The sequence below is a fragment of the Suncus etruscus genome, chromosome 3 (assembly GCF_024139225.1).
Source record: "Suncus etruscus isolate mSunEtr1 chromosome 3, mSunEtr1.pri.cur, whole genome shotgun sequence".
NCBI classification, from domain to species: domain Eukaryota; kingdom Metazoa; phylum Chordata; class Mammalia; order Eulipotyphla; family Soricidae; genus Suncus; species Suncus etruscus.
The window spans coordinates 141,155,143-141,174,094 of NC_064850.1; the positions used below are offsets into that span (position 1 = coordinate 141,155,143).

The window sequence follows — 18,952 nt, forward strand, 5'->3', positions numbered from 1 at the left end:
GTGGGTGTGCACCATCTCCATAATGAGCCTTTCTTCCACTGTCAGTGGGGAATCTCAGTTTACACTACATACTCACTTTGACTTTCTTCATGATGGTGCATATACCTCTACTGCATATCCAGGTAATAGATTTTTTTTAAATAATTTTCCTCTTAACTCTGGGGTAGACACGATGGATAGTTCTAGGACAGTCTCAGTTAAGATTAATGTGTGAAATTGATCATGCACTTTTTTTTTAATTATTTGTGGTTTTGTTTGTGAAGCCTTTTTTTCCTCTACCCTCTTTCTTTCTTCCCGACATTAAGACTAATTAAAATTTATGCTCAAGTGCCCTGAATATGAATTTTCTTTGTCATCAGGTTAATTTGGACTCTGAAAATGGACCAATAGTTTACAATACCCTGAAGAAAATATTTAAGCACACACTGGAAGAAAAAAGAAAAATGACAAAAGACAGTCCCATGCCTGGCATTTAGTGTCACTGCCTCCTCGAAGTGATGTGTTCATACTTGGAGGTGACAGCATGTCTGCTCACTGGCCAGCAAGTCTGCAGCAAATGCGTCATATAGCACTTTATTTCAGATACTCTTGGTTTGTATCAGAATGCTCATTCCTCCTGAAGTCATTATTTATTTAAATAATCTCTTTAAGCTTTCTTCTTGTTGAAATTGCCCATGAAGTTGTTGCCGCATTTGTTTATTTAATTGAATTAATATTGTATTATTATTTCAAGTGTGCGGTATTTACATCACTATTCTTCTTTGCCATGTTGGAAAAAAGTTGTAACTCTTCTTTCCAAACAGCTATTTTGTTGACCAAAACTTCTCCTGGAATTTTGTTAATAGGTCATTTTAGTAGTAAATCCTTACAGTGTATCCATCCATCCTGTGATCCAAGAATGAAGGAAGTCACCAAGTGTCTTAAACTATTTTATATTTCTTACTTGGAAAGCTCTTGGTCAATTTTAAAAGGAAATGGGTTGGGGGAGGGGATAGTTGCTATTATTGTTTTTATAACTATTGCAAAGGTATTCCAAATGTATTTGCATTTTTATGAGTGATTTCCTTTTGTGTTCAAGGCTCCTGTGGGGAGTGATTCGGATTAGCTTACCCGAACTATGGTGGGAAAGAACATGCCACTCTTAGACTATGGAAAGAACTTGCCTCCTGCTGTCCCTGTGGGAGGTGGAAGCATTCTGAGCTCATCTCCCACTCCCAAGTGAGCCAACCAACAGTTTCCTCTTAGCGGAAGTGGGAGCATTGCAAAGCAGTGTGGGAAGCTGCCAGGAGGGTAGGCCACAGGATGGACTGGCTTGTGGGCAGCATGTCTTCAGCCACAGCTACACCCAGAGGCAGCTCTGCACTGTGGCCAGTGCTATGGAATAGTCCAACTCACACATCTTCAACCACAGTCAATCCCCAGAGCAAGGGTCCTGTTTGGGGGGCTGTTTTTTACTGTGAGAAAAAGATTTTCAATTTGATAAGACCATGCAGGTTGCATGCACTTGACAGACTTTGGATGAAAAGTAATTGCCTTTATGAATTTTTGGTAGACCAAGCATCAATCAGCATTTGAAGCCATAAATATTTTTAAATTAATTTCTAGAAGAATTGATGAGAGCTGATGCCCCAAAGGCATTAGTTTTATTACAGAAGCTAATTGTTTTTTCTTCAATAAAAATGATATCAGACCATGTTCAAACAAACAAAAATAATTACTTGCTTAATCTTAATGACAGACTTTCAAGGGACACCAGACAAATTTATAACAAATGAAATTTCTCAATGTTTCTGAATCAAGCTACTGCGCCTTAAAATTAATCATCATCACTCCTACTTTGTTGGGAAATGCTAAATTCTGTTTTCTCCCACACTGAATATTCTCAGGAAGTCAAATATAGTGAATTTTAATTAACTTTGTTGCTCATTGTCAAAATTTTTTTTTCAAGTGCTTATTCTGGAGAAAACAGTTTTATTCATAAGTGCATTGTCTAGATAAGTATCCATATAGACATCCATCTGTATGAAAATATACTTTGCAAGAAAAAAGACATCTGCACTCATCTTAGCCAGTCCAACATTGGCAAGTAACACAGTAGCTCCTTGGCAAGTGACTATTGGCCTGTGAGTCTAAACCAGTGGTTCCCAATGAGATGACAACTAGATAACCTGAGCATAACTATTGTGGTACTTGTCTAACCTCCTTGATAGAACAGTGGTGTAACCCAAAGAGAGATTGTGATAAAAATGAATCAGGAAGTGTATGAGCATTGGAATAAATGAGAACAAGCTTGATCCCTTGTATCATTCTTTAATTTGGTGCTCTGAGAATCCTATGTGTCCTCTGAGGAAAATACTCTTGTGATTAGAGGCTCTACACACACACACACACACACACACACACACACACACACACACACACACACACACACACACACTCTGAACTGCAAGGGCTCTAACCAGTCCCATCTATTGGTTCAGGATAACCAGAGTGAATAACTTCCAAAGCAACAGTGAGGGAGGATGGTTTTATAGGTGGGTCGATCCCTGCTTTCATATATCTGAGAGGATAAGTGCTTTCTTGTGTAAGGAGAGGAATCTGCCCAACAGGAAAAATGAAAGAATTGCAACATTCTGCTGGACAGTAGTGGGAAAGGTCAGGACCACTACATTAGAATTCAACAGCTGACCACATGCTGCCTTCTGGTTCTCTTACCAGAGAAAAAAGGGTTTGTCACATGGTTTCACTCTTAATAAGCATCTCTTCTAAAAGGTGAATGATAAATGAAAATGATAAAGTAATTCACTAAATCTAATCAGGTAGTTTTGTAGATGGCAGTCAACTGGTCATGTAAATAAAAACCTATTTCCCTGACTTTTTCCACAAACAGGCAAATGATGAAATATCTTTTATTTTAACTAAGAAAGCCAGGAAGCAAGGGCCAAACAGCCTTTGGTGGCAAATTATAGTGGGTCTATAAAACTTTTCTGTATAGTATAAAAGTGTTCATGATGTAAAAGTCCTATTGGGACATTATTTCTGGAATTTTTAATGGATGACAGGATGAAGATTTGCCATAGGCCACTACTGAATGGTTTCATTGTGATGACATATAAATCAGCTTTGTTGTGTCAGGCTGATCTGGGATCAGTTCATGCCTAAAAGCATAATTAAAAAATAATGCACCAGTGCAGAACATCATTTGTGGAGTTTTTCTCCTGCTTCTATTTCTAAACTATTTATTTACTTACGTATGGTTTTTGGGCCACATCTGGCAATGCTCTGGGGTTACACCTGGCTCTGCACTCAAGATTTATTCCTGGTTGTGTTTGAATCATGATGGATGCTGGTGATCAAATACTGGTTTATACATGCAAGACATTACAAATATTATTAAAAGAAATGCCCTTGATTCACTAGCACTGAAAATATATCAGTGCAACAAAGAGCCAAAAAGGAAGCTCTCATTAATTTTGAAGTTGAAGCCCTTCAAATATTAAAAACTTGGGGCATACATTCTTAGCTACAAAATATGAAAAAACAGTGAAAAATATTTCACCAGTCAATCTGACACCTTGTTTAATGCCTGGCACATGGAAGGGACTCAATACAGGCAATAAAAGAATAATAAAATAATAATAGAAGAAGAGGAACTCAAACTCAGCTCAAACCCAACTCAGACTTTAGCTGAATGGAGCAGTACCTTCTTGCAGGTCATTTTGTAACCAAATCACCCTGGACATAACAGTGAAACCCAGACACAGAAAGTGGACAGATGGAAAGGATACAGGAGAAGCCAGACAAGTTAGGGGTTTGAGGAGAGTCATTATAAGCCTCCCTAAGCTCCCCTTTGCTCTCATTGCCCCCAAACTGGTTTCAGGCATTGCTACAAGAATCACCAATCCAAGATTCCTCAAAGAAACAGGTAAAGGGCAACTTGCCTATAAAAGACCCTCAACAGCACCTGCTTAGCCCCTGTGACCATTAATGGTGCTGGTACCTCACCTCACTATACCCCGTGGAAGCAGATAGGAATTCTTCCCCACCATATATGTTAATGGATAACTTGAGACTCATCCCACCATCTTCACCCAGCCAAAGTTTGGGGAGTGGGGATCCAATCAGTATCAAATTGAGTCCTAGACACACATTGGTGGGGGAAGCAATAAGAAAACATAGCGTAAGGTTAACTGGTTGGTACTGTCATGACGTTTTGCTTCGATGCCCATGCGTGCTCCTAGCCTAGAGTAGTGCTGTTAATGCTCTGGTTTCCTCTCCCTAGCCACCCATCTTTACTTGACAAAATCAACTTAGCCTGTATAGTTCAGGGTGTGGACAGTGAGAACTATACTTTCCTCCCTGTGGGGCTCAGCAAAGCACAAAGTAAGTTCAGTAGGTGGCTGTTACCTCTGCTCCCCCCCCTTTTCCTGGTGACAGCAGGTCCCAGGAGCTGCACTCAGATCATGTTGTGGTAACAGGTGCTGCAGGGGTGAGATGAAGACTGCCCCTTCTTCCTCCCTACCCCCAGCCATCTGCCAAGTGAATGAGTCAACACTGCCAAGCAGGCAAATCTAGCATCTGCTGGGCAGATACACCCACCCCAACAGAGGCCCATCTGATTAAAAAGCCCCGAAAGGAAGCTCACAAGCAAGTGCTACAAGAGGATGCTTGGAGTTTCAGAAATAGAAAATGAGTTGGCGTCATAGATTATTTCTAAAAGTTTATGAAATTATATTTAGTGATTAAAGCAAAAACTGATAGCATCAGTGCATATAGATGAAATGTGTTGTGTATATGGGCACAATGGAAGTAATGGGGTTTTGGTTTTGATTTTTTTGGTTTTGATTTTTTTCGGCTACATCTGCCAGTGCTCAGAGGTTACTCCTGGCTCTTCACTCAGGAATTACTCCTGGCAGTACTCAAGTGACCATCATGGATGCAGGGGATTGAACCCAGGTTGGCTGTGTGCAAAGCAAGAACTCTTGCTGCTGTATTATCACTCCATCGCCCAGAAGTAATGTTTAATTGAAAGTAGGAAAATATCAATACCAACTGACTTCCCGGTTACTTAAGCACATATGCAATGCCTAGAATAAATATTAAGAAAACTCTGTTGTGGGGCCGGAGAGATAGCATGGAGGGTAAGGAGTTTGCCTTTCATGCAGAAGGTCATCGGTTTGAATCCCGGTGTCCCATATGGTCCCTCGAGCCTGCCAGGAGCGATTTCTGAGCACAGAGCCAGGAGCGGTGCCGGGTGTGACCAAAAAAACAAAAAAAAAAAAAAAAAAAAAAAAAAACAACTATGCTGTGATAGCCATACAAATTAATAAATACAAGTAAAATTTTAAAAACTTTTGTTTTCTTATGCCACACTAAGAAGTGTTCAGGATTTACTCCTGCTTCTGTACTCAAGGATCACTCCTGGCAGGGTTTGGGAAACCATTGGGGCCACTGAGGCTCAAACTAGTTTAGCTATATGCAAGACAAGCACTCTACTCACTGTATTATCTTTCCATACTCTGTACTACCATCAGCCCCAAAGTCGGTGGGTATGTCTGGAATTTTCTACCCCATCTTAGAAATTTAGTTTTAGTTTGGGGCCACACCCAACTACTCAGGGCTAACTCCTGACTCTGCTTAGGGATCATTCCTGACAGGGCTCAGGAGACCAATGCAGTATTGGCGATTGAACACAGGTTGATAACATGCTAGGCAAGTGCCTTCCTCTGGCCCTTTCAAAGTGAAACATTTTTAAGTGTTCAAATAACTCACTAGAATTTGAATAAATAGGAATGAAAGTTACAAAAATCAAGTGGACACATAATAAAATGACTCACTTGTAACTAATTACCTTAACATGTTGAGGCCTGCATGTACTATTGGTGACTTACACTTGAATGTGGCTTAACACAAATTGTAGTACCTGTGTTAGTGAACTTATTAAAATCAAATAAAAATCAAAACTTATTAAAATCAAAGTTGCACAACTTAATCTAAAGGCAGGTTGCTCCACCTCATCATCTAATAGATGAAATCAGAAGACATTACATCCTTTGATCTGTGCAAACACCAAGACCACTAATTACAGAAGACTGACTGCAACAATCATGACTGAGCAGAACTTCTGGAACCATAAAGAAAGACTTTATCCTAGACTTCATCCTAGGACCTGTGCAGAAACCAAGATCTCTATTTACAGAAGACTGGCTTTGACAACCATAACTGAGCAGAACATTTCCTGGCACCATAAAAAGACCTCGGGGTTCAACAGTGAACATGGCTGGAGCCTGTAGTTGATCCCATGACAGTATGCTTCAAAGATGGAGAAACTCTGTATCTCTTAGGCCAAGGGAATTCCCTTTCTAATTTCCCCCCAATACTTAATGTGCCTATGCAAAAAACAAACACCTCGCCACACCAGTCCCCCCCCTTCCTTTTTCTGTCTTTTTTTTCCCCTTTTTCTTCTTTTAAGTTTATATTTAGTTTCTAGACAGGGGATCCTCCCCACTTTTTTTTTTTTAAAACAGAACCATAGAACAGAATCATCTTGTTCTGCCTCATAAACTGAGAAAAAGAAAGTGAATGGTACCAGGGACAAGCAGTCTCTCAAACATTGAGTGGAAATAAAAAATGATCAGACCTAAATACCCAATCCTAAGTCAACGACAATAGAATGAAGAGACCCAAACTACAACAAGCTATCCACAAAAGGGACCTGTTACATTAGCAGTTCAGGGGTCTAGGGATGGAGTTATGGGATGCATGCTGGGAACAGGGACAGAGGGAGGTCACCTCTGGTGGTGGAAATTGACCCAATTCACTGTCACTGTGTACCTTAAATATAACTGTGAAAGACTTGTGATTCACATTGGTCTCAATAAAAATTATTTTAAAAATTAAATGTTGCAAATACACTGATTAAAAGGCAGATTTTAAAAGTGATTCACATACAGCCTGGATACCCAGCAACAAATGAGTGGGTAACTAAGTTGTGGTATGTATACACAGTGGAAGACTAAGCTTCAAGGAAGGATGAAATCATACAGTTCACTGAAATCAATGAGTTAAAGGATATTCTTAGTGAAGTAAATCAGTAATGAAATGAAAACTTTTTCCTTTAAGATCAGAGATGAGGGGGCCGGAGAGATAGCATGGAGGTAAGGCGTTTGCCTTTCATGCAGGAGGTCATCGGTTCGAATCCCGGCGCCCCATATGGTCCCCCGTGCCTGCCAGGAGCAATTTCTGAGCCTGGAGCCAGGAATAACTCCTGAGCACTGCCGGGTGTGACCCAAAAACCACAAAAAAAAAAAAAAAAAAGATCAGAGATGAGGGAGCTGGAGAAATAGCATGGAGGTGGGCCGTTTGCCTTACATGCAGGAGGACAGTGGTTTGAATCCCAGCATCCCATATGGTCCCCTGAGCCTGCCAGGGGCGATTTCTGAGGGTAAAGCCAGGAATGACCCCTGAGCGCTGCTGGATGTGATCCAAAAACCAAATAATAAGATCAGAGATAAGCCAAGAATGTTCATTCTTATCAGAATTATCCTATGACATTAGAAGTTCTTATAGCAATTAAAAATAAAGAAATAAATTCAATTGGAAAAGATGTATAATATATTTAGAAGCATGCAGAGGTGTGATATTGGCAGATCTATAATATACACAGAAAATTCTTAAAACTACTAAAATAACTATTAGAAATAATAAGCCGAGGCTGGCAAGGTGGCACTAGAGGTAAGGTGTCTGCCTTGCAAGCGCTAGCTAAGGAAGGACCGCGGTTCAATCCCCCGGTGTCCCATATGGTCCCCCCAAGCCAGGGGCAATTTCTGAGCGCTTAGCCAGGAGTAACCCCTGAGCATCAAAAGGGTGTGGCCCAAAACACCAAAAAAAAAAAAGACATAATAAACCAACAGTAAAATAACAAGCTGTAAGATCAACATAAATATGTTGTATTTCTATATGTAAGAACAAATTTTTTTTATTTTACTTTTTTTTTTTTTTTTGGTTTTTAAGTCACATCCGGCAGTGCTCAGGAGTTACTTCTGGCTCTATGCTCAGGAATCACTCCTGGCAGGCTCGGGGGACCATATGGGGTGCCGGGATTTGAACCACCAACCTGCAGGCAAGGCAAACACCTTATCTCCATGCTATCTCTCCTGCCCCTATGTAAGAACAAATTTTAAAAGATCAGAAATATAACATATTTATAATATATTTACCAAGTACTTAGGAATACAGTTAACAAGAGGTAAAAAACTTGAATGTTAAAAACTAAGTTGGGGTCAGGAGTGCAGCTCAGTACTAGAAGAACACTTGTATATGTGAGGTCGTGGGTTTGGTCACCAGCTCTGACAAAGAAAAAAAGGCAGGGGCCAAAGCAATAGCACAGTGAATAGGGAGTTTGCCTTACATGTTGCGAGCTTGGGCTTGGGCTTGATCCTCAGCATTTACTGAGACTATCAGGAGTAATTTCTGAGCACAGAACCAGGAATAACCCCTGACCACTGTCCTGTGTGGCCCCCAAACCAAAAAAAGGGCAAAAGACTATTGTCACTGTTAAAAGAAATAATAGCAAATATAAATAGATGGATGGAAAATGAGAGAATTTTCATAATAAAAATGACCATCCCACCCAAAAACTAGTAGAGAGCCCATGAAATTTCTATCAAAGTCTATACATTCTACTTCAAAGGAAGTAAAACATACATTATTGATATTTATATGAAACCTCAAGAGATTCCAAATAAGCAAAGAATCTTGAGACTAGAACAAATGAAGCTCAAACTATACTACGACACCGAGTAACAAAAAAGTAAGTATAGCATCAGACTCAAAATAGATGACACAGATGGGTGAACTAGAATCCAAAATAAAATACACATATATGATCAGTTAATTTTGTTGTTTGGGGCCACATCTGGCGGTACTCATGGCTTACTCCTGGCTCTTCATCAGAAGTTATTTCTGGCAATGCTTGAGGGAGCATGTGGAATGCTGAGAATCGAGCCTGGATTGGACATGTACAAAGCAAATGATATACCTGCTGTGCTATCACTTCAGCCCCTGGTCAATTTATGATAAGGGGGCCAAAGAACATAGAATGAAGAAAGAAAAAAAGAATCTCCTCAGTATTGTCAGAAAACTAAATAGCCACATGCAAAAACTTGAAAAACTTGCAAAAACGTGGTAGTGGGAATTATGTGCATGAGAACCCATTATTAACAGAATTTAAACCACAGAATCTTGAAAGTTCTTAGAACTGGATTGCAATTTCACGCCATGCACAAAAAGTTCATTCAAAATAGATTAAAGAGAAAGCATGGCAGGCAGCCATTCTGGACTACCTTTTCAACTCTCCTGTGTCCTGGACACTGGTCCTCCACACCCATCATTCCATGAGGGCGCTTCTTCAGAGGTGAGCTGTCCTGCCCACAAAGTGTGGTGCTGTTTGCTGCTGTGGGATCTGAAGAATGGCAGGCAGCCATTCTGGACTATTTTCTCAATTCACCTGTGTCCTGGACCTTGGTCCTACCCATTGTTCCTTGGGTGCACTTTTTCAGAAAGGAGCTGCCTTTCCCCACAAAGGGTAGAGCCAGAGGAATGCAGCTATTCTGATTCACTTCACAGCTGTACACATCTTCAAGCCAATGAACCCCAACATAACACATAAAAAAAAAATATTACAAGCGTGACAATGGGGACAACAAAGGCCCACACCACAGAGAATGAAGATGGCAGCTCTGATGACCCAAAAAGTGCTACCACCTAGTTAGCCTCTCAGATAAGAGTTTAGAGAAGAAATATGGAGGATGTTCATAGAACTCAAAGAAAGCAGAGATCAAGCTGAAGAGACCACAAAGTTAGAAATCAGAAAACTCCAAACTGAAATAACAGGACTGAAAAACTCAGTAGATAAAGTGAAAAACTCAATGGAAAGCCTCTCCAACAGAAAAACAGAAGCTAAGGACAGAATCAGTGAGCTGGAAGATGAGATGCATAACAAATCCATACATCACAAGAGATTGGGAAAGAACCTTAAAGCAAATGATCTGACAATGGAAAAAATCTTCAAATAATGTGGACAGATGAAAATAGATGTCTGATAAATTCAACAGAAACAACATAAGAATTATCAGAGACCCAGGAAGAAAATCCCCAGGAACAATCAACATTCAAGGACAACAGAGAAATTCCCAGAGCTAAAAACTGCATGCAACCAAATCCTGCATGTCCAAAGCATACCAGCTAAAAGATCTAAATAAAATCACCCCAAGACACATCCTAGTCACAATGACAAATCGCACAGATAGGGATAGAATACGGAAAGCAGCAAGATCAAACAGGGAAATTACATTCAAAGGAACATGCTTAAGATTTAAAACAGATCTGTCACAGGAAACCCTCAAGGCTAGAAGGCAGTGGTGGGATATAGGGACAAAACACAACAAAATGAATGCTTTACCAAGAGTACTGCACCCAGCCAGACTCATTTTCAGGTTTAAAAGAAATATACATAGCTTCACAGATAAACAGCTCAGAAACTTACTGACTTAAAACCAGCCTTTGAAGAAAAACTGAAAGGTCTACTTTAAGACAAGACAGACCAAGAGACACACCAAACTTCTACACAAAGATGACACTAAATCCCATGACAATTATCTCTCTCAATGTTAATAGACTAAATGCATCTGTTAAGAGACACAGAGTGACAAAATGGATCAAAAAGCTGAAACCAACGTGTTGCTGCCTACAAGAAACACATCTGAATAATCAAAAACATAGACTCAAATCAAAGGCTGTAGAAAATTATTCAAGCAAACAACTTCCTTAAAAAGCTGAATGGCCATTGTTGAATCAAATAATTAACGATGGGGCTGGATGGAGGTGGATGGCATCCCAGGCCACGTGGCTCCACAACCCCCATCCAGCCGGTGGGTCCCAGGCCCAGGTGAACGGCGGAATCACTCATCCAGAGACAGGCATCAGGAAGCATCAACTTTATTCATACCCTATTCACCACATGTGTGGCCAATATCATAAAATTGGTTAATTAAGCATTCAGCCATTCTAGGCTACCCTGCATCTTAATTCCTTTCAGCCATCTTCCTTTGACCTCCATCCTGGTCAAAGACCAAAAGAGGCAAAGACCCAAAAGCCAGAGAGCCCAGCAGGGCAGAGACCCCCTAATCCCCTCGCTCAAAGGTTTATCTACCTATTCCAAGACCCCTCCCAGGAATGGGCAGGGTCTTTCAGGTAAGGTCACACCTAATATTCAGTTCCCAAGACCCCTCCCAGAAATGGGCAGGTCTCATTAATATCAATTGACACAAACTATAGACTCAGAAAAGTTATAAATGACAAAGATGGACATTTCATACTAATCAAAGAATATATACATAAACACACCCAATGAGGTGTGTATTTTAATACAATTGTATTTAATACAATTGTTGACAAATCTGAAAGAAGATATCAATAGCAACACAATAATAGTGGGAGACTTCAACACTGCCTGTCACCCCTTGATAGGTCAACCTGGCTGAAACCCAACAAGAATATACTAGCTCTTAAAAGAGTAATGGAAGAAAGCAGACTAGAAGATATATATAGGGCACTCCATCCCCAGAAAACTGGATACACATTCTTCTCCAAGCACATGAGTCATTTTCCAGGATAGATCACATGCTGGCCCATAAAACTTATCTCCAGAAGGTCAAGATAATAGAAATCATGCAGACTACCTCCTCAGATTATAAGGCACTATAATCAGAAGTGAACTGCAAAGGGACACAGAAGAAAAATGTAAACACCTGGAAATTAAACAGCCTACTACTGAACAACCAGTGTGTCAGAGATGAAATCAAAGAGGAAATCAAAACATTCCTGGAAACAAATGACAATGAAGACACAAATATCAGAATTTATGGGACACAGCAAAAGTGGTGCTAAGAGGGAAATTTATAGTTTTGCAAGCACACATCAAAAAGGAAAAGGGGGCCTACGTAAAAAGCATGACATAGCTTATAAAATTAGAAATGATCAACAAAAGTAACCAAAATTAGGTAGGCAGAAGGAAATAACAAAGCTTAGAGCAGACATCAATGAAGTAGAAATCAAAAAATCAATATGAAAGATCAACGAAAGCAAAAGTTGATTCTTTGAAAAATAAACAAGATTGATAAACCATTAGCAAAACTCACAAGAAAACAGAGAGAAACTTAATAAATTGGATTAGAAATGTAAAGGAAGATGTCACTACAGATACTGCAGAGATTCAAAGGGTAATCAGAGACTACTTTGAGAAACTCTATGCCATGAAACATGAGAATCTGGAAGAAAAGGATAATTTCTTGGACTCATAATTGTCCACAGTTAAACAAGGACGATCTGGCATATCTAAACAGACTCATCACTACTGACTAAATTAAAAAGGTAATCAAAAGGATTCCCTAAAACAAAAGCCCAGGCCTAGATGGATTCACTAACAAATTCTTTCAAACCTTTCTAGAGGAACTACTACAAATCCTTTTCAGGCTCTTTCATGAAATTGAAAAATCAGTAACACTCCCAAATAGCTTTTATGAAGCTAACATCACCCTGATACCAAACCCAGACAGGGATGCTGCCAAAAAAGAAAACTACAGACCAGTATTTCTGATGAACACAGATGCAAATATCTTCAACAAAATTCTGGCAAATAGGATCCAATGTGTCATCAAGGTCATACACAATGACCAAGTGGTTTCATTCCAGGAATGCAAGCATGGTTTAACATACGTAAATCAATCAACATAATACACCATATTAACAAAAAATAAAATAAAAAGCACATGATCATATCAATAGATGCAGACAAAGCATTCATAAGGTCCAGTACCCATTCTTGATAAAAACTCATCAAAATGGGAATGGAAGGAACTTTTCTTTTTTTGTTTTTTTTTTGGGGGGGCCACACTCTGCGATGCTCAGGGGTTACTCCTGGCTGTCTGCTCAGAAATAGCTCCTGGCAGGCACGGGGGACCATATGGGACAACGGGATTCGAACCAATCACCTTTGGTCCTGGATTGGCTGATTGCAAGGCAAACGCCGCTGTGCTATCTCTCCGGGCCCGGAAGGAACTTTTCTAAATAGAGTCAAGGCATTCTACTACAAGCCAGTGGTAAATATTATTCTCAGTGGAGATAAACTAAAAGCCTTTCCTCTAAAATCTGGTACAAGACAAGGCTGCCCTCTCTCAACACTCCTATTCAATATAGTGCTGGAAGTTCTTGCCATAGCAATTAGGCAAGAAAATGATATCAAAGACATCCAGATAGGAAAGGAAGAAATCAAGCTCTCACTGTTTGCAGATGACATGATACTATATTTAGAATACACTAAAAATTCTACCAAAAGCTACTAGAAATAATAGATTCATATAGAAAAATTGCAGGCTACAAAATTAACATGCAAACAATGATAGAGAAGAAATAGACATTAAAAAAGACAATCCCTCAAAAAAAAAAAAAAAGACAATCCCGGCTGGTAGGTGCAGCTCATGACATGAAGTTCATCACATAGAATGATGAGTGCAGTTGGAGAGATGACTACACTGAAAACTATCATAACAATGTGAATGAATGAGGGAAGTAGAAAGCCTGTCTTGAGTACAGGTGTGTGTGTGGGGGAGGGAGATCTGGGAAATTGGTGGTGGAATGTTGCACTGGTGAAGGGGGGTGTTCTTTTTTTTTTTTTTTTTTTTTTTTTGGTTTTTGGGCCACACCGGGCGATGCTCAGAGGTTACTCCTGGCTGTCTGCTCAGAAATAGCTCCTGGCAGGCACAAGGGATCATATGGGACACCGGGATTTGAACCAACCACCTTTGGTCCTGGATCAGCTGCTTGCAAGGCAAACACTGCTGTGCTATCTCTCCGGGCCCGAAGGGGGGTGTTCTTTACATGACTGTTATCATACAACTATAATCATATTTGTAATCACAGTGTTTAAATAAAGATAATTATAAAAAAAATACAATCCCGGGGCCGGCGAGGTGGCGCTAGAGGTAAGGTGTCTGCCTTGCAAGCGCTAGCCAAGGAAGGACCGCGGTTCAATTTCCCTGCATCCCATATGGTCCCCCAAGCCAGGAGCAACTTCTGAGTGCATAGCCAGGAGGAACCCCTGAGCGTCAAATGGATGTGGGCCAAAAAAAAAACAAACAAACAATCCCATTCACATTAGTGTCACACAAACTCAAAATATCCAGTCAACTTAACTAAAGAGGCTAAGGACCTATACAAAGAAAACTACAAAACACTGCTTCAAGAAATAAAAGAGGACACATGGAAATGGCGACACATACCCTGCTCATGGATTGGTAGGATTAACATCATTAAAATGGCAAAGCCGCCCCCAAAGCATTCATTATACAGATTTAATGCTGTTCCTCTAAGGATACCCATGCCATTCTTCAAAGAAGTGGATCAAACTCTTCTGAAATTTATTTGGAACAATAAACACCCACGAATAGCTAGAGCAACTTTTGGCAAAAGGAATATGGGATGCATTATTTTCCCCAACTTTAAATTGTGTTACAAAGCTATAGTCTTTAAAACAGCATGGTATTAGAATAAAGACAGGTCCTCAAATCAGTGGAATAGATTTCAGTATTCTAAAAATGTTCCTCAGACATACAATTAATTAATTTTTGATACAGGGGCAAGAAATTCAAAATGGAGCAAGGAAAGCCTCTTCAACAAGTGGTGTTGGCACAACTGGTTAGCCACTTGCAAAAAAGTGAACTCAGACCTCCATCTAACACCATGCACAAAGGCCAAATCAAAATGGATTAAAGACCTTGATATTAGGCCTGAAACCATAAGATATATAGAACAAGTAGGTAAAATACTCCATGACATTGAAACTAAAGGCATCTTTAAGGAGGAAACAGCACTTTCCAAACAAGTGAAAGAAGAGATAAACAGATGGGACTATATTAAGCTGAGAAGATTCTGCACCTCTAAGGAAATAGTGCCTAGAATACAAAGACAACCCACAGGATAGGAGAAACTATTCACCCAATACCTGTCAGAGAAGGGGCTAATATTGAAGATATACAGGGTACTGACAGAACTTAAGAAGAAAGAAACATCTAACCCCATCAAAAATGTGGAAAAGAAATGAACAGAAAATTTCTCAAAGAAGAAATGCAAATGGCAGAACTTTCTTGAAATTTGTTTCCTCTGGTAATCTTATTCAGCTACACTTTCTCTAGGATCCCATAAGCAGCAAGTTACTGGCACCTTTGATCCTTAAAAAGAGTAGCTAGTTGAAGCTGAAAAGAAAGTATAGCAAGTGGGGCATTTGCCTTTCATATAGCCAACCCAGGTTTGATTCCAGGAACCCCATATTGTTTTTAGCCCTTCTAGGAGTAACCCTCAAGCACAGAGAAATAAGCCCTGAACAAAGCCAGGTGTGGCTCAAAAACAATTTAAAATTTTTTTTGTTAAAAAAATAGTTGGGGCTAGAGAGATAGCACAGCGGTAGGGCATTTGCCTTGCAAGCAGCTGACCCAGGACCAATGGTGGTTCGAATCCCAGCATCCCATGTGGTCCCCAGTGCCTGCCAGGAGCGATTTCTGAGCAGAGAGCCAGAAGTAATCCCTTAGCGCCACCGGATGTGGCCCAAAAAACAAAATAAAATAAAATAAACAATAGTTGACATCCAAAAACATAGCTTTTCTACTAATACTAAGATGGTAAAGTGCAGAATATGTTCTGAGGTCTCTAAGTTTTTAGTTTCATGCACAATTGTTTTATTTTTTGTGTGTGTATGTGTGTGTCACACCCGACAGGGCTCAGGGGTTACTCCTGGATCTATGTTCAGAAATTACTCCTGGCAGGCTCGGGGGACCATATGGGATGCCGGAATTCAAACCACCGTCCTTTTGCATGCAAGGCAAACACCTTACCTCCATGCTATCTCTCCATCCCCGCATAATTGCTTTATAAGAGAGCTCATCATACCTTTGGCAGCTTCAATAAATATTCTTCCATAATCAAGAACATGTGGATAGAAATACCTTAAATGCCTCTATAACTGTTTGATTTATTCATTCTGAAGCAATAATGCTTGATTTATGTAAGCTTCTGACTGGAGTGGACCATCATCCTTTAGGGAAAGCCTAGCAGTTTTCTGGTAAGTCTCCAGTTTATAATTTATATTTTACTATTTTTGTTATGTTTCCAATGGAATCTCCACCAATATTTGAGCCACAGTTCTCCAGTCTTCTTCCTTCATATATATATATATATACTTATATACTTATATGTGTGCATAATACTGTCTGATGGAAGCAACTTGCTCCTCAAATGAAATTAGTCTAAGCTGGATCTTTTCCAAGGATGATAAAAAAACTTTGGCTATGCTTTCAGGGAAATTGTGGAGATATGCACATACATCAGTCAGCAATTGTCATAAGTTCATAAGGCTGACATTCTCACTTAACCACCATTGACACAAAAACTTTCAAAGCTTCTAGTTGTTCTGCCCCAGTTGATTCAATGACTTTTATTTTCCAGGATATGACAATAGTAGCCTACCAGTCTTTGAGAGCAGCTGGAATTCATGAGTTGTGTGGTTTCCAGCATCTTTCTTCCAGCCTCCAGTAATTTTGTTGTTGTTGCTTTGGGGCCAAACCCAGTGATGCTCAAGGATTACACATAGTTGTACACGGGAACCATATGGGATGCCAGGACTTGAACCCAGATTGGCCACATGTAAGGCAAGTGCTCTACCTGCTATATTAACATTCAGGCCCCTCTCAGTAATTTTTTACACCATATCTCCTTCAAAACTTTTAATTACGGCTAGAGAAATAATACAGCAGGTGAGATCCTACCTGGGTGTGGTCTGAGCACTATAATGAGTGATCCCTGGGTACACAGCAAGGAATAAGCTCTGAGAACTGCTGAGTGTAACCCAAATTCTTCTCTTCCCTAAAAAATTTGTTTTAAATTTTTTTTCAGATATGATTATCTATTAAAATATGATGGAGATATTTCATCATATTTAAATGTTTAATATTACTTTATTTAAACATTACTTTAAATAAAGTAATTTATACTTTTTTTTTTTTTTTGGTTTTTGGGTCTCACCCGGCAGTTGCTCAGGGGTTACTCCTGGCTCCATGCTCAGAAGTTGCTCCTAGCAAGCACGGGGGACCATATGGGACGCCGGGATTCGAACCGATGACCTTCTGCATGAGAGGCAAACGCCTTACCTCCATGCTATCTCTCCGGCCCCAGTAATTTATACTTTTAAAAAGTTTGTTTTGAGGGAACCAGAGAGATAGTACAGGGTTTAAATTGCATTACTTATATGCAGCAATCTTTGGTTTGATCCCTGGCATCATATGGTCCACCAAGAATTTCTAGGTGTATTCCTGGTGATGCTTGCAGTCAAGCATCATCAGGCACCAGCAAGTGGGTCCAAGTAATTTTCAGCACTGTATCCCTATGCAGCACCATATTTTCAGATCTTCATCTGCCCAGTTGGCCAAGAATTGTATTTCTTGCTCCTTTATCAAAGATTAATTGATTGTATGTCTGGGGGACATTTTCTGAATACTCAAGTTTATTCCACTGATTGGAGGGTCAGTCTTTATTCTAATACCATACTGTTTTAATGATTATTGCTTTATAATACAATTTAAAGTTGGGGAAAGGGATGGCTTCCATATTCTTTTTAGGAGAAAGAACAAGGGTTAATCTAGTAATTTGGGGTGTTTATTGTTCTAAATTAATTTCAGGAGTGTTTGATCCACTTTGAAGAATGTCAATGGTATCATTAAAGGAATTCATTAAATTTGTACAAGCTCTGGGGAGTATTGAAAGGCTCCTAACATTAACTGCCTTGTTTCATATGCTTTGTCTACTAAGATTGCAAAACCTGGGCTGGAGAGATAGTACAGAGCTAAGGAGCTCACCTTGCCTAACTCAGCTTTAATCCCCCATACTGCACATGGTCCCCCAAGCACTTCCAGAATTGACTTTTGAATACAGATTTAGTAATAAGCTCTCTAAGCACCTCCATATGTGGTCCAATACTCACACTTCTCCCCAAAAAGAGAAAAATATTAGACTGATAAATATATATAATGGGTTTTTCTATTGGAGTATATAGGAGGTGAAGAGAAGGTGCAATGGTTATGGTGCTTGCTTGCCTTGCATGCAGCTGGCCCTGGTTCCATCCCCTGCACCCCAAGCACAGTCAGGAATGATCCCTGAAGTGTGGCCCAAATCCTTCAGCTTCCTAAAACAAAAATCACAAAGCCTATTCCTGATTAGTTTGCCTTTCCATGGGCAAAGAGGTGGAGAGAGATAAAAATGGAACTCTGCCAGTGATCCTCAGAGCTTCAAAGTGGATGTTGCTTTAAATTTTGAGTCTTTGTAGAGGTAGAAGAAAGAGGAAAGGAAATGTGATAAATTCATATTCATCTCTGATTACACAAGAAAGTTTCACAAAATATCTCAGCTGACTTCAATGGTAGTTTTATTGTCCAATAGCACCTGACTTGGCCCATGCCAGCTAGTCTGAGAGGTGGTATGAGAGATAACAGAGGTGGACTGAGAGATGTCTGGAGATGGAATGAAAGATAAAAGTGGGCTGAGAGGTGACTAATAGGTGTTGGAGAAGTGACTGGGCAGTGTCTGAGAGATGTCTGAGAGGTGTTCTCTCTCCATACCTCTCTTCTGCATCTCCCCTCCATTGGACTGGGGTTCTCAGAACAGGGATTTTTTATCTGACTACACAGAGTGGCACATGTGCCATGGGGCAGGAAATATTAGCACCACCTATGACTATCATGAGCGCCCAGTGACCATCACTACCTTGCAGCTCATTACATATGTTTTGACCATGTCCATTGTTAAATGGAGGCAGAGGGCATAAAAGTTGATTTTCACTCTTCCTTGC

The 18,952-nt window shown here is 39.9% G+C and overlaps 2 protein-coding genes and 1 pseudogene across 2 annotated transcripts in view; 2 read left to right on the forward strand and 1 right to left on the reverse strand.

Moving 5' to 3' along the window:
• The window catches only part of PTPDC1 (protein tyrosine phosphatase domain containing 1), an 18,981-nt gene extending 16,687 nt beyond the window's left edge, over positions 1–2,294 (forward strand). The window contains exon 9 of the mRNA XM_049770040.1: positions 360–2,294. Within this exon, the coding sequence (XP_049625997.1) occupies positions 360–476 (117 nt within the window). The 3' untranslated portion in view covers positions 477–2,294. The remainder of the gene's footprint in view (positions 1–359) is intronic.
• The window catches only part of OSBPL1A (oxysterol binding protein like 1A), a 455,856-nt gene that overhangs the window by 109,277 nt on the left and 327,627 nt on the right, over positions 1–18,952 (forward strand). The gene's annotated exons all lie outside the window — the stretch shown is intronic.
• On the reverse strand, positions 479–16,626 carry LOC126004487 (COP9 signalosome complex subunit 4-like; annotated as a pseudogene).